Source organism: Grampus griseus (genome assembly GCF_964374135.1).
Source record: "Grampus griseus genome assembly, chromosome: 2".
Taxonomy (NCBI): Eukaryota; Metazoa; Chordata; class Mammalia; order Artiodactyla; family Delphinidae; genus Grampus; species Grampus griseus.
Genome location: NC_139018.1, coordinates 84324214 through 84338583, shown reverse-complemented (window position 1 = coordinate 84338583; position 14370 = coordinate 84324214). Strand labels below are relative to the sequence as shown.

The following is a 14370-nucleotide window of genomic DNA, read 5'->3' as shown; positions in this document are numbered from 1 at the left end:
GTGTGTCCCAGACCCTGGACAGAGGAGGCAAAGGACCTGGTCTGAGCTTGACTTGGGATCCTCCTTTAGAGACTGTTTCCCCACGGTTAAGGCCCAGCATTTCAGAGCCCCAGACGGCACTCCACAGGCTGTGTTACAAAGAGCTCTCTTTATCACCATCCCACGGGGGCTTTCAGTTCAGCACAGCCACACAAGAGGAGGGAAGGGGGAGGCCACAGGTTTGGGTTGTGGAGGTGCTGTGTGTCCAGGCTTCCCTTCCCCCTCTGCCACATCTGGAAAGGCCTGGGGTGTCAGAAGCTCATGCGGCCAACTGGGCTCTGCTCCAAGTCTTCTGGCCAGGCCTCAGGGTGGGGTCGTAGCCCCGTTGTCAGAGGTTTTGAGCAAAGCAAAGTTCCTCAGTCCTGGTGAGGATTCTGGAGACCAGCTTGCCTCTTCATTGTGACAGCTCTGAGCTTCGTGTCTGTCCCTGATCCAGTCCTCCCTCCCATATTCCCATGGGCGCAGGAAGGAGGGAAACCTGCCACTGTTTTTTGTTGCATTTCCCAAGGGCTCCCGTCACTAATAATTCTGGGAATTCCCCGCAGCCCCCTTTCGCAAGCTGTCTGTGCCTGGCATTCCCTAGAGCCTCCTTCCTTGGGCACCAGGGAGTGCTCGTGCTCCGGGCAGCTGTACTGGCACTTTGAGTCTCTCATGCCCCCTTTTCCGCTAGTGATTTGTTTGGCGTTTTTCCAGAGTTACACTGTGTATCTCTACCTGCCTCACTCTTCCTACTCTGTCAGCCCCTCCCTTCCCTCGCAGGCCCCATATGCTTCCCCCTTCCCCCCACCAGGCCCCAGGCCATGGTCTAGGCCTGTGCTGCCCAGTAGAACTTTCTCCAATGATGTTAACGTTCACTCTGCGCTGTCCAGTGTGGTAGCCGTTAGTCATATGTGGCTGTTGAGCACCTGAAACGTGGCTAGTGTGACTGAGGGCTGGATTTTTAATTGTATTTAATTTCAATTAAACAGCCACGTGCAGCTAGTGGCTACCATACTGTACAAGGTCACGCCTGTTTCATCCCTCTCCCCTTAGGTCTCCCACTTTCCTCTCCAGCCTGGATTGGACCACTTTTGCCCTGACCTGTCCTGTAACCTCGTTCTGTTGACAGTGGCTTCAGAGGGAGCTGGCGCAGGGCACCCATCTGTCGTGCCCAGTCTGCACGTCCTCTGCTCCTGGACTCACCCCTTATGCCTCCCTCCCTCTCTGCTGGCCTCTGCCTGGTCCCTGTGGTTGCAGGTGTGGCCTCCCTTTCCCAGCCTAGCTAGCTGCCTTCAGGGCTCCTGCCAGCAGGTGCCCCCCTCACATTTCCAGCTTGCCTCTGTACCTCTGTCCCTCCACTCTGGGGTGACTCAGAGAACTGTTCAGGACCCAGAGGGAAGGCAGCGACCTGGATTCCTATCCCTACCTTAATCCACGACTGTCCCCTCCTTCTCTGGGTCCCCAGGCTTCTGGCTCTTTCACCCACCTCTGCCCACCCTCCCCCCATTCAGAAGCTGGGCTCACTGGGAAATTGCTCCCTCAGCATCTGTAGAACTTCCTCAAGAAGCGAAATCCCTAGGTCAACTTTGAAGGAGAAGAAGGGATCACTGAGGTCTGGAGCAGGTGTCCTCTGGAAGGGGGGCGTGTCTGAAAGGTCCTCGTCGGAGTATTGGTAGAGGGCGTCCGCCAGGGAGAGCGCGGAGGGCAGGGTGGCAGAGTAGGTTGCAGTGTAGGTGGACGGGGACTCCAGGATGTTGGGGCAGCTGGAGCTTTCTCGGTAGAGGCGCGGGGGTTTGGGCGGGGCCAGCAGGGTGGCCCGGGGCTGCTCGTCCCCCCACAGTGGCAGGCGCCGGCCATCTGGCCTCCCTCGCAGCTCCCGGACGACCTCCCGGTTGCTGTACTCCTCGTGGTCCCCTCCAGCCGTGCTGGCCTGGCTGAGCACGCTGCCCTGTCGCCGCAGCCTCCGCGGCCGCCGCAGGCTCAGCCGCTTGAAGAAGGAGGCGCTGCGGAAGGAGCCTTTCCGCCAGATCTCCATGGGGCCCCAGGGAGCCAGCAGACAAGCCTGGAACCTCAGAAGCCCGGTTCAAGGGCAGCTGGGGGCCCTCTGGTCCCGCTGGAGCAGTGAACAGCGAGAATCAGGGAGGCAGCCTTCGCTGGCAGAAGCAGAGGCCTCCGGGTTTCTGCTCAGCAGGGACCTTCGTACGCGTGTCCAGGAGAGCCGAAAAAGCTGAGCGTTCCTGGTGACGGGAGGTTCCCAGAGGGACAGGAGTGGCCTGGTTACTTGATAGGGCAGTGGAAAAACCCCAGGAGGAAGAAACAGCACTCCACTCCGTGGAGCCGGAGCGAGGGCAGCTGCGGCGCGACCCGGGGTGGCTCCTGGCCCTGCGGGGGCTGGTCTCTCCGCCGCTGGCTCCCAGACTGATCAGTGGCTTGGCTGTTTGTGCCAGTGTGTGGCGGTGGAGACGTGTTGTTGTCTTCGGCTGACTCAGTCAGGTGGGAGGCTGGTCTCGTGCTCTGAGGTAATTGCAGCTTCCGCAGGCAGGGATTGGGGCAGCGGCAACGCCCCGGGGCACCGGGGAGCCTAACATTCCTCTGGGGACCGTCTGGGGCAGCCCTGCTTTGTGTGTCACCACGCTGCCGCCTCTTCCTCCACAGCCCAACGCCCTGCGCCCTTGCGGGCAGGCCTGGCCCCCCAGCCCCCGTGGGTGTGGGGTGAGGACCTCCGGGAGGTGGGAGCTAATTGAAAGGCAGGTGTGTGGAATGACTGCTGGGGAAGGAAGAGGCCTGTCGCTGGTGTGAGTGACCGGCCCTCATTAGCAGAGCCTGCAGGGATGGGGGGAAGGAAGGAGGCAGAGGGTGTGTTAACGGGAAGCAGCCCTGTGCCTATAAAGGGCTGGCTCCTCCCAGGGCCAGGCTCGGGGCGTGCCGAGGGTGACTTCAAGCTTTCTCAGCAGAGCAGCATTACCTTGGGCGGGGGGTGGGGGGGGGGAGGAATTGCCCTCCCCTTGGCCTGACAGCAAGCCTGGCTGCTCCATTTCCTCAGCCTTCCTCGATTTTCCCAGATAGCCTCAGGGCAGGAAAGGACATTTGAGAGCCAGTGTCCTGCCTTCCTGGGGGGCTGCCTGGGCCTCATTTGGGGTCCTGCCTCTGGGGAAGGGGCTGGGTCAAAGCTAGGAGGTGGGCCTGGCTGGGAGGGCAATTCTCCTAGGAACCGCGGAGGCCTGGGAGGAAGGAGGCATGGGGCTGTCGGGAAGGGCAGGGGGATCTGGGCTGGGTAACACTTCCTGGTTCTGTACACCCCTGACTCCAAACCAGTTGGCCAGGGCCTGGCATCTTAACCCCAGCCACTCCCTTCTAATTCCCCGGGTCACTGACCACCGAACGTTTTTCCTGGCCTGTTCCAAGAAGGTGCATCAGCTCGGGGTACTGCGAAGCAGGTCTCAGCAGCTCTCTACTGTGCAGCCTCCCTGGCCTGGCTCCCTTCTGTGCCAACTCTGGTGGGCTTCATACTTCTTCATGCAGCTTCAGCTGCACAGAGGGAGGAAGTGATTTAAGTGCCACTGCAGACCTTATCAGGGCATGGCGTTGGCGGCTCAGGGCTCTCCTGTAGAGCTGCCTCTCCACCCCACAGCCTTGGCCCACTGAGGTGGTCATTTATTATTCTTTTGATTATGAAAATATTGCACCGTTCAGTCCCCCACACTGTGCGGGCAAGATCATAAAAGAAAAAGCCACGGGCCCTGCCCTCCAGGAGCCCTAGTGTGTATTTTTAGGAGGCAAGCTGGCCTCATGCTTGTTTCTCTCTCCTTCTAGGGTGGGGCTGAGTGAGGCTGTGTCTAGGGTAGGGCTCCCTGTGCATCCTCAGCAGGAGCCAGACCACAGGGAGGGTGGGCAGCTGGGAGGGGTCAATGCTCTCACCTCCACCTGGCAGAGTGGAGTGGATTTCTGGGCCTCTGACAACCCCCCTTCACTGGTAACTTGTGAGAAGCAGAAGCCATGGGGTGGAGGAAATGAAGGGATGAGGGCCTGGCTAGAGCATGAGGAAGTGATTCACCTGAGCTGACTGTAGATTTGAAGGGCCTGGGAAAGGGGAGGTGGGGCGGGGTGATAGCTGCTTGAGATGGGCTGAAGGGGAGCCAGCTGAGAAGCTGGCCTGGGGCCAAAGGCCTGCTTGCTCTGAAGGAACATGGGTGAGTTGGGATTGCAGGATGTTCCAGGGTCCTTCCCTTCCTGGGCATCCTCCCTCCTTGACTCTTGGCGGCGGCTCTGCCTAGGCCCTGTCCTCCGAGTCTGGAATCCGTGGGGCTGTGCCCTGACGCCTCCGTGTCCTCCCTCTGTCCCCCCAGGGTTCCGTGCGGTCTGAGAGGGACTATGAGAGCCTCGTCATGATGCGCATGCGCCAGGCAGCTGAGAGGCAGCAGCTGATCGCCCAGATGCAGCAGGAGGACCAGGCTGGGCAGCCCACGTAGCCTCCTGCCTCCAGCCCTCCCATCCCACAGCCCTTTTCTTAAACGTCACCAATAAACTTTTTTTTTTTTTTTTAGAGTCTACCTCTATTGCATACATAGGTGTAGGGTGTGGGCCTGCCCAAGCGTGGCCTTGGTTTCTGGGTTCTGCCTCGGAGGGCTCCACCCAGGCCTGGCTCTCCCTCCCAGGGAGGCGCTCCACACGGTGAGAGTCAGTGGCCAGCAGAGCAGAGGAGCAGCCACTCATCACAGCCCTTTACTGGCTTGGACTAGCTACGCAGGACCCACACGCCCAGTCCTGGAGCCATGCTCCGCAGGGGCACCCAGCTCCCTGCCAGGGGCAGCCTGGCTCTTGCCAGCTCCTCAGCCTGCCACAGAACACGGCCTCCTCCAGGGCCCGTGCCAGGCCTGAAGCTGGAGGGGCAGCTGGGGGCACCAGGCCCAGAGGCCCTGCCCCCCCCACTGGCTGAGGCAGGTTTCAGAGAAGGCCGTTCATTGCCCAGTGGTGCTGGGCCGAGGAAAATGACGACTTGGGAAGAATGGGCAGGGCGGTGAGTGAGGCAGGGTCCTGGGGTCGGGGCCCATGGCAACCACTCCAGAGAAGGGGTGACTGCAGCTCATCAGCGTGGGAGGGTCACTCCTTGTGCAGGCACCACACCAACGTCTGGCCCACCCCTGTCATGCTCAGCACACGGAAGCCTCTGCGCTCCAGCTTGTCAAGGACTATTCGAGGAGGGTCATTGACGTAGTACTCACAACTGCGAAGAGAAGGAGGGTGGCGTGAGGGGGTACACAGCACAGCCCGTACCAAGCTAGTATCTGCTGCAGACTAGGCCTGGTCAGGAGTACTCCTAACAGGGACTGACGTTTGCTGGGTGCCTTCTGGGTGCCGGGCTGAGTACACATTCCCTGCCCCTCATCTACTAAGCTCTTTGCATCATCTCATTTATTCCTCCCAACAACCTAAGGAAGGTACTGTTATTGTTCCCATTTTATAAGTGAGAAAAGAGAGGAGTAAAGCAGCTTTCCCGATGTCATCCAGAGAGTAGAACCGGCATGAGTCTGACAACAGCTCCATGTGCCCTAGGCCACTGCCCATTCAGCAGGAGCGGCCTGCTCTCCCTGGGACCCTTCCCCAGGCCTCTGCCCTCTTGCTGCCTGGCTGTCCTGTAGTCGTGGAGCAATAAGTTGGGCCCCCAAGAGCTCCTGGCTCTGAGTGCCACTCCCTAGGATGGAGAATGCCTGGTTTCCCTTCTTTCAGAGTTAATTAATTCTGAAGGGCCATCAAGTAGATAAAGGGCTGAAGCCCCAGGCTGGGCATCTGAGAGACAAAAGCCTTATGGCAAAGGGATGGCGTTGGCTTCTGCCCTCCAACCCTGACCAGGGGGCTACGGCCAGCTCGCCTCCTCTTTCCCTTCTTCTAACTGGGGTGCACTCTGGTGACCCTTCTCAGGAGTTTGAGCCTGTGTAGCCAGAGTTCTCCCTGCTTATGGCAGGAAGGGGTGAAGGGCAGAAAAGGAAGCATGAATCACTGTTTAGACTTGGGGCTGGTGTGAAGGATGCCAAGGGAAGTGGCTAAGTCCCCAGGCAGCAGCTGAACTGGAAGCAGGACCCAGGCTCCCTTCTCCCTGTTTCTAGGGCTGAGCTTTGTTACTTAGCCATCTCTTCAAGACAGAAGCCTTTCTCTGTGCTTGTCTTTGCCTTGATGGGATCCAGTTTAGAGATGAGAGGGCAGGGCAAGGAGCAGTCCACTTGCAGAGTCCTATACTCAGGGAACCAGACTCTGTCCTGGGACTTTGTCCAGGGGCTCCCTTGTGAAGGGAGGGCCAGTGGGAAAGCTCTCTGAGAAAGCCTACAGAGGACAGATCCCCAGGATGCAGGCAGAGGGGTCCTGAGGCTAGGCAGTGGCATTGTCCTGTTGTGTAAAAGGAACAGAGACAGGTCTAGGGGCTGGCAAGGAGAAGATCCTTAGGAATGCTACTACTTACAAATTGTTTCCCAGGACACTTCTTTTTGAGGCCCCCAGATGCCGCATCAGTTCTGGATCGGAGTGCTCATCGCCCACCATGGTGGGGCCCACCTCCTGCAAGGTAAGTCACAGTGGCTGCTTGGCTGGCTGCCAGGTAGAGGTGAGCTGTCTCGCCTCTCCTTCCTCCCCCGCCTGCTGGCTCTGAGCCCGCTTCAGTTAAAGACTGGAGGGAGAGGAAAGGAATCTTGGGGGCTAAACACAAGCTGGGAAGGGGTGGAGTCCATCAGTGATCAGGCTGAGTCATGTGGGGCCTCCCTGCACCCTCTAGGCCGGGCTGGGCAATGCCCAACTACTGGGACCTTCACGCCAGGCACCACCACCTATATCTGTGTATCAGAATAACCTGGAGAACAGAGAAATGAGAACATGTCCACACAAAAACTTGCACACAAACGTTCACAGTAGCATTATTCATAATAACCAGAAAGTGGAAACAACCTAAATGTTTGTCAACTGATCAGTGGATAAATAAAATGTGGTATAGCCATTCAATGGAATTTTATTTGACAATAAAAAGGAACGAGTATTGATGTGTGCTACAATATGGATGAACCTTGAAAACATCACGTAAGTGAAAGAGGCCAAAGACCACATATTACAATGAAAAGTAGACGGGTGGTTACCTAGGGCTGAGGGGCCCGGGGGAAATGAGTGACTGCTAAGGACAGGGTATGAGTACAGGGTTTGTTTTTACGGTGATAGAAATGTTCTAAAATTGCCTATGGTGATGGATGCACAACTCTGAGCAAGCTAAAAAACAAAAACAAAAACCCCATCACCATTGAATTGTACACTTTGGTGAATTCTGTCGTGATATGTGTAATATATCAATGAAACTTATTTTTTTAAGTTGCTTGAGGAGCACTGAATTCCCAAGCCTCAGGCTTCCAGAGTGCTTCCGGAGGTCTGGGAAGGGGTCCAGGAGTCTACATTTTAACAACTGCACAGCTGACTGGTTCTTAAACCACTGCCCTGTGGCACTGCCGAGACCTCTCCTGCCCAGTGGTGAGCCCATCTGTTATTTCCTGCATCCCAAGGGAGCTGTGTACCCTCTGATGGATCACCCAAGCACTGGGGAGTGGGAAGGGGCAGAGGAGCATCCTGCTACCCAGGTTGGGAACCCGGTCATATTATTCTGAAGCCAGATGGGGACTCATGGAGCAACCAGCACCTTCTTTTTGCAGAGGAAACTGCGCCCAGGGAAAGGGGCGTGGTTTCTGACTGTTGAATGGTGTTCTCCCATCTCTAACCCCATGGGCTGTCTCGGGTTCTTTCTCCTCTTCCTTTTCTAAGGTCTCAGGAGAGCTCTTCCTGGAAGTGCCTAAGGGTGTAGCTAGTGGGCCACTCGGCACAGGGGTCTTGGCGTCTTAGCACATCCTTTAACAAACCTCTCTCCCTCAGGTTAGGCCACTCCCACTCCCCACTCCCTGGCAGAGTGGCTCTGTGTGGGGCAGTGGGTGCTGCACATGTGAGACCAGGACTTCCTGGGTCCCTCCCGAAGGCTCCCGACCTCCCGCAGGCAGGTAGGACCGGAGCCACAGGCGCCCGGAGCTCGCTGGGTGGTGGGGACGCACTCACCTGGCCCCCTTCGCGGCGCTGGAGTCGCCGGGCTGCCAGAGCTCTCTGAGTCCCTGGATCCAGGCTAAGTCCAAGACCCAGCCTCCCTCCCGGCCGCCCAGGGGGGCGTGTTCCGGGCGGCTTCCGGGTCCGGCCACGCGCGGGCGTCGCCCGGGAGGGAGGCGCCGAGATGCGGTCTGCAGCGCCCCCCGACCCCTGACCCGGGCCGAACGCCAACTCCCAGGGATGGCCAGCGGGTACTCACCATGCGGATCTGGGTGCTGATGAGCAGGTAGGGCATGGTGAGCGCGTCCCGGTCAGGATCTCTCCCTAGACTTTGGGCCCGGCGCAGACGCCAGCCCCTCGGGCTCCGGGACTGCGACCGGCCACCTGGAGTCCAGTTACTCCTGCTCTGGCCTCCGGCTGCGCCAATCCAGCAGCTCCTGGCCCGTTACCGCCTCGGCCGGCCAATCAGAAGCTGGCGCCCGTGACACGCCCCGGAGCTCGACGATTCGAGACCCGCCCCCAGCGCTAGGGCAGCGCCCTGACACCCATGGTTTCCGCCGACGCTTCCGCGGGTAGTCCGGAGGCGAAGCGGTATCTGTGTTGGGCGCGGGGGAGGGCGGGGTGTCGCTCCCCCAGCCCCGGACCGGAGACCGGGGTGGCCCGCCGGGCTCTGCCGGCTGCGGCGGGCCGTGGCGCCCTGCGCGCGTGTTGACTTTGCGCCCTGTTACTGCAACACCTTTGATAACAGGTTCCAAAGTCCTCCTGGTCCCCGCCCCCTCCCCTGGGAAGCAGAGCAGGGTGCAAACGGCTACCCCACTGAGGCCTCCCAAGCTCCTGCCCACCCCACCCGCGGAAGACCTCTAAAATGTTTAGCGGATCCCCACTTCCCGGCCCCAAGACACGTTCTCCAGAGATTACTTCAGCGCGCGGGAGACAGGCAGGGGACCCCTCGGGTGCACTGCGCTTTCCCGCCTTCCCGACCGTAATTCCTAGTACAGCGGCGGAACCGTGCATTTCTGTGGCCTTGTAGGTAAATCTGTAAAGGAACTGAGCGCTTGGCTGAGTGCCAGGCCTGGAGAGACTTAAACCAACGGAATCTGGCCGTCGGTTCAGAGAGTTTCCGGCGAAGCTGGAGAGACTCAGCGCACGTGTAAGAGCTCATAAGGCAACACCTGGGGGCCAAAGAAACTTCTGCGCACCAGCCACCAAAGAGAGTGCAGCGAGTTCACCTCCACGCGTCTACGCCTTCATCTGAATGTATCAAAGTCTGACAACTGAACATTCTTTATCTGCCTTGCTGTGATTGGTTCTTTAAAAAGAAAGCAAGACAGTGGGATGAATTGGGAGACTGGGATTGACATACATACATTAATATGTATAAAATAGATAACTAACAAGAACCTGCTATTTAGCACAGGGAACTTCAATGTACAGTAGAAACTAACACAACATTGTAAAACAACTATACCCCAATAAAAAAATAAAATACTTGGAGCTTGTAACCTTCCCTCCCAGGCTCTTGAAAAATCTTCACTTCACTGAAGGGTACGCTCTGTGCCTCCAGCACTTTGACCCATGTGGAGAAAGGTATAAGGGAAATAGGAAGTTGTAATCCTAAAGGATCCTTACTGGTCTAATTTATTTTTCTGTACTCTCTATACCTCTCCTCAACCTCCAGGACTAACAGTTTAGCTAGAGAGATAAGACATGTTCAAGATTAACAAACGATTTGTTAAACTGACAAACGATTAATGCCGAGGACATATAAAGAACTCTTACAAATTAGGGAGAAAAAGATAAATCAATAGAAGAAACATGGGCAAATGACTCAAATAGGCACTTTTCAAAAGAGAGAGTGGAGATGGCCAATAAACTTATAACATGATGTTCAATATCATTAGAGATCCCAGAAATGCATATTAAACCAGTGAGATACTGCTTTACAGGTTTGCAAAAAATAAAAATGTGTAAGCATCATGTATTGGTGAAGATGTCTAACAATTGAAATATTACTGTTGGGATTGCAAATTGTTATGACTGATACAATCACCTTGGAAAACAATTCGGCATCGTCTAGTAAAGCTTAAGACATGCATCACTGTGACCCACCAAACCTCTCCTAGATAAACCTAGGAGAACTCACTGACCGCATCAGGATACACATACAAGAATATTAAAAAAAAGAATATTCATAATAGCACTGTTTGTAACTAGCAAAAAACTGGAAACAGACTTTATGGCCAACAAAAGTGGAGTTTGTGGTTGATTCATACAATGGAAACTATAGCAACGAAAATGCTGAATGAAAAAGCAAATCTTGGAAAAATACAGAATAATTCTATTTACCTAAAGCTCACAAACATGCAAAATTAAACAGTATATGGTTCGGAGATAAAGACATGCGTGGTCAGATTAAAAAGAAAAGGAAATGATAAATGTAATATTCAGGGGAGTGGTTACCTCTGAGAAAAGGGAAAGGGATGGAGTGGAGACAGACATGCAGGGTTTTGGGTTTTTTTTGATTGGAGTATAATTGCTTTACAATGTTGTGTTAGTTTCTGCTGCACAGTGAAGTGAATCAGCCATACGCATACACACATCCCCTCCCTCTTGGACCTCCCTCCCCCCACATCCCACCCAAGTAGACCATCACAGAGCACCGAGCTGAGCTGCCTCTGCTATACAGCAGGTTCCCACTAGCTATCTATTTTACACATGGTAGTGTATTTATGTCAAACCTAATCTTCCAATTCATCCCACCCTCCCGTTCCCCACCCGCCGTGTCCACACGTCCGTTCTCTACGTCTGCCTTTCTATTCCTGCTCTGTAAATAGGTGCGTCTGTACCATTTTCCTAGATTCCACATATATGCGTTAATATATATTTTTCTCTTTCTGACTTACTTCACTCTGTATGACAGACTCTAGGTCCACCCACATCTCTACAAATGACTCAATTTCATTTCTTTCTATGCCTGAGTAGTATTCCATTATATATATGTACCACATCTTCTTTATCCATTCATCTGTCAATGGACACTTACGTTGCTTCCATGTCCTGGCTATTGTAAATAGAGCTCCAATGAACATTGGGGTGCATGTGTCTTTTTGAATTATGGTTTTCTCAGGGTATATGCCCAGTAGTGGGATTGCTGGGTCATATGGTGGTTCTATTTTTAGTTTTTTAAGGAACCTCCATACTGTTCTCCACAGTGGCTGTAACAATTTATATTCCTACCAACAGTGTAAGAGGGTTCCCTTTTCTCCACACCCTCTCCAGCATTTATTGTTTGTAGGGTTTTTTTTTCATAAATGAGTTTTTTTATTCAAACAATATAATTGCTTAAACAGAAAACTCAAGGTAAACTCAATGTACAAGAATACAGGTACAAAAATTACAGAATTATTTATAATAGCAAAAAGACATTTAGAAACAACTTATATAATACTCAAAAGGTATTTGCTAACTACAATCATAATAAACTCACTCATTAGACAATTATACATTATTGAAAATTAAATATGGATGCTTTTCGTAATCTTGAGCAAAAAATAAATAAGTTGCTGAAGAATCCAGATAGTATGCTCCCGTGTATATAAAATGGAAAAATATGAAAATTGACATGTTTTTTGTTGATATGTACATGTGTAATAAACTTATGAATGGGAACATAAAAAACAAAATTCAGGGCAGTGGTTACATCTCGGAGGGGGTATAGAGAGTAAGGATGGCGAGATCATGGAAGGTTACCCAGGGACCTTAAATAGTACTGGTACTGTTTTGTTTGTTTGTTTGTTTTGTGGTACGCGGGCCTCTCACTGTTGTGGCCTCTCCCACTGCAGAGCACAGACTCCAGACGCGCAGGCTCAGTGTCCATGGCTCACGGGCCCAGCCGCTCCGCGGCATGTGGGATCTTCCCAGACCGGGACACGAACCCCTGTTCCCTGCATCGGCAGGCGGACTCTCAACCACTGCGCCACCAGGGAAGCCCAACACAGGTTTTTATTATATTTTTATGGCACCATTTTATGTTTGGAATAGTTCATAAGAGAGCCTTCCCTACAATTCCGGCCTTTTTGGTGAGATTTACAAGGGCTGCAAATATTCTCACGCTCTGGGTGTCTTCTTAGTTGATCTTATCCACATCTCTTCCCCAAATCTCTTTGGCAAGTGTCCTCAAATCTTGTGCATCTCAAGTCTCTGATCATTTGAGCAGAATAGACATTAGGTACAGTCTGTGATTTGGTGTCAATTAATACAATGGACCATGCCTCCTTTCTTTCTCATGCCATCCCGTGATTCCAGGACCCTTGTATTCTGGTAAGGGAGAAACAAAATATAAATTTGTTTTGGATTCAGAGCTTAAACATTATTTTGTAGGACAGCACTCCAAACTCTAAAAGTCATTTCCCTGCTGTTTCCTAAATTGGGTCTTCAGTTGTCCAGTTTATCATTCATTTTATAAGAGCAGCTGCTTCTGTGTTATAGGCCAGTGAATTCCATAGGCAACGGTCCATGTTTCACTTTTTTAGGAAGAGATTTAGCCATTGTTTTGGAGTGCATTATTGGGCATTAAAGTAATTTGTAAATTTGCGGACAGGCAGGGATATCATATGCAAATTCAGAATAAAGTTCATGCCTGTGTAGGTGTCGCAGCCTCACAATGATGGAAGGATGCCACAAATAGTCATCCTTCTCCACATAGCTGGCTGGTTTGCAGTACCAGGGAAGATACACAGTATTGGGCTCTGCTGTTGGCAGTTTGGGCCCTCAGGAGTTGTATTAACCAGATCATGTTGGTTGGGGGAAGTCCATGTGATTCAGCCCATGAATGACCTTCATCTTATACATTAGATTCTCTTTGTTCATGAACCCATTGCACAAGCAGCAGATGGTTAGGGATATTCTCAACATCTGTAGAATGGGCCATTCTGTCCATTTGATTATTGAGATTCCTCTGCTCTGAATAACCTTTGGTGAGACTTTGCATGGGATAGATTTCATCTTCCACCCCTGTGCCCATTCTGAGAGGTCTATTTGCATAGCTCTTCTGCAGAAATCCTTGTCATCAATCATCTAATCTTATTCTTTTGAAATTCCTGAGCATCAGGCAATGCCCATGAATCTTGTTTGTAGATTTTTTGATGGTGGCCATTTGGACTGGTATGAGGTGATACCTCACTATAGTTTTGATTTGTATTTCTCTAATAATTAGTGTTGTTGAGCATATTTTCATGTGCCTCTTGGCCATCTGTATATCTTCTTTGCTGAACTGTCTATTGAGGTCTTCTGCCCATTTTTTGATTAGGTTGTTCGTTTTTTTGATATTAAGCTGCATGAGCTGTTTATATATTTTGGAGATTAATCCTTTCTCTTGCTTCATTTGCAAATATTTTCTCCCATTCTGTGGGTTGTCTATTCGTCTTGTTTATGGTTTCCTTTGCTGTGCAAAAGCCTTTAAGTTTCATTAGGTCCCATTTGTTTATTTATTTTTTTTATTTTCATTACTCTAGGAGGTGGGTCATAAAAGATTTTGCTGTGATTTTTGTCAAAGAGTGTTTTTCCTGTGTTTTCCTCTAAGAGTTTTATAGTGTCTGGTCTCACATTTGGTCTTTTTAAAAAATTTTATTTATTTATTTATTTTTAGCTGCATTGGGTCTTTGTTGCTGCATGCGGGCTTTCTCTAGTTGCAGCGAGTAAGGGCTACTCTTCATTGCGGTGCACGGGCTTCTCACTGCAGTGGTTTCTCTTGCTATGGAGCACGGGCTCTAGGCGTGCAGGCTTCAGTAGTTGTGGCTCGGCGGCTCCAGAGTGCAGGCTCAACAGTTGTGGCGCATGCGCCCAGTTGCTCTGCGGCATGTGGGATCTTTCCGGACCAGGGATTGAACTTGTGTCCCCTGCATTGGCAGGCGGATTCTCAACGACTGCGCCACCAGGGAAGTCCCTACATTTAGGTCTTTAATCCATTTTTTTTCCCCCCCTGTACGCGGGCCTCTCACTGTTGTGGCCTCTCCCGCTGCGGAGCACAGGCTCTGGACGTGTAGGCTCAGCGGCCATGGCTCATGGGCCCAGCTGCTCCGCGGCATGTGGGATCCTCCCAGACCGGGGCACGAACCTGTGTCCCCTGCATCGGCAGGCGGACTCTCAACCACTGCGCCACCAGGGAAGCCCCTTTAATCCATTTTGAGTTTATTTTTGTGTATGGTGTTAGGTAGTGTTCTAATTTCATTATTTTACATGTAGTTGCCCAGTTTTCCCAGCACCATTTATTGAAGAGACTGTCTTGTCTTCATT

At 52.5% G+C, this 14370-nt stretch overlaps 3 protein-coding genes across 5 annotated transcripts in view; 1 reads left to right on the top strand and 2 right to left on the bottom strand.

Annotated features, from left to right (window-relative positions):
* Positions 1–4562, top strand: part of DNAJC17 (DnaJ heat shock protein family (Hsp40) member C17) — a 38691-nt gene extending 34129 nt beyond the window's left edge. Inside the window, exon 8 of one of the 3 annotated variants that reach the window (XM_082648673.1) lies at positions 4365–4562. In XM_082648673.1, the coding sequence (XP_082504799.1) occupies positions 4365–4487 (123 nt within the window). In that variant the 3' untranslated portion in view covers positions 4488–4562. The remainder of the gene's footprint in view (positions 1–4364) is intronic. The other 2 variants (XM_082648671.1, XM_082648672.1) reach the window with 2 other exon arrangements.
* LOC309818581 (uncharacterized protein C15orf62, mitochondrial) lies at positions 1469–2053 on the bottom strand (the record flags this gene model as incomplete). The annotated part of the gene is made up of 1 exon (XM_082648338.1): positions 1469–2053. One exon carries the CDS (start codon positions 2051–2053, stop codon positions 1526–1528), a length of 528 nt encoding a protein of 175 aa, XP_082504464.1. The 3' UTR covers positions 1469–1525.
* Positions 4563–4574: 12 nt separating the features above from the next.
* On the bottom strand, positions 4575–8884 carry GCHFR (GTP cyclohydrolase I feedback regulator). Its single transcript, XM_082648674.1, has 3 exons — positions 8336–8884; positions 6473–6567; positions 4575–5242 (listed from the first exon to the last, which is right to left on the bottom strand). Exons 1-3 carry the CDS (start codon positions 8369–8371, stop codon positions 5119–5121), a joined length of 255 nt encoding a protein of 84 aa, XP_082504800.1. The 5' UTR covers positions 8372–8884; the 3' UTR covers positions 4575–5118.
* Between the last annotated feature and the right edge of the window lie 5486 nt (positions 8885–14370).

Coding starts and splice junctions, on each gene's coding strand:
- GCHFR (XM_082648674.1), bottom strand. CDS start 8,371: ATGCCCTACCTGCTCATCAGCACCCAGATCCGCATG. Junction 6,568..8,335: donor TCAGCACCCAGATCCGCATG/GTGAGTACCCGC, acceptor CTTACCTTGCAG/GAGGTGGGCCCCACCATGGT. Junction 5,243..6,472: donor AGTGTCCTGGGAAACAATTT/GTAAGTAGTAGC, acceptor TTCTCTTCGCAG/TTGTGAGTACTACGTCAATG.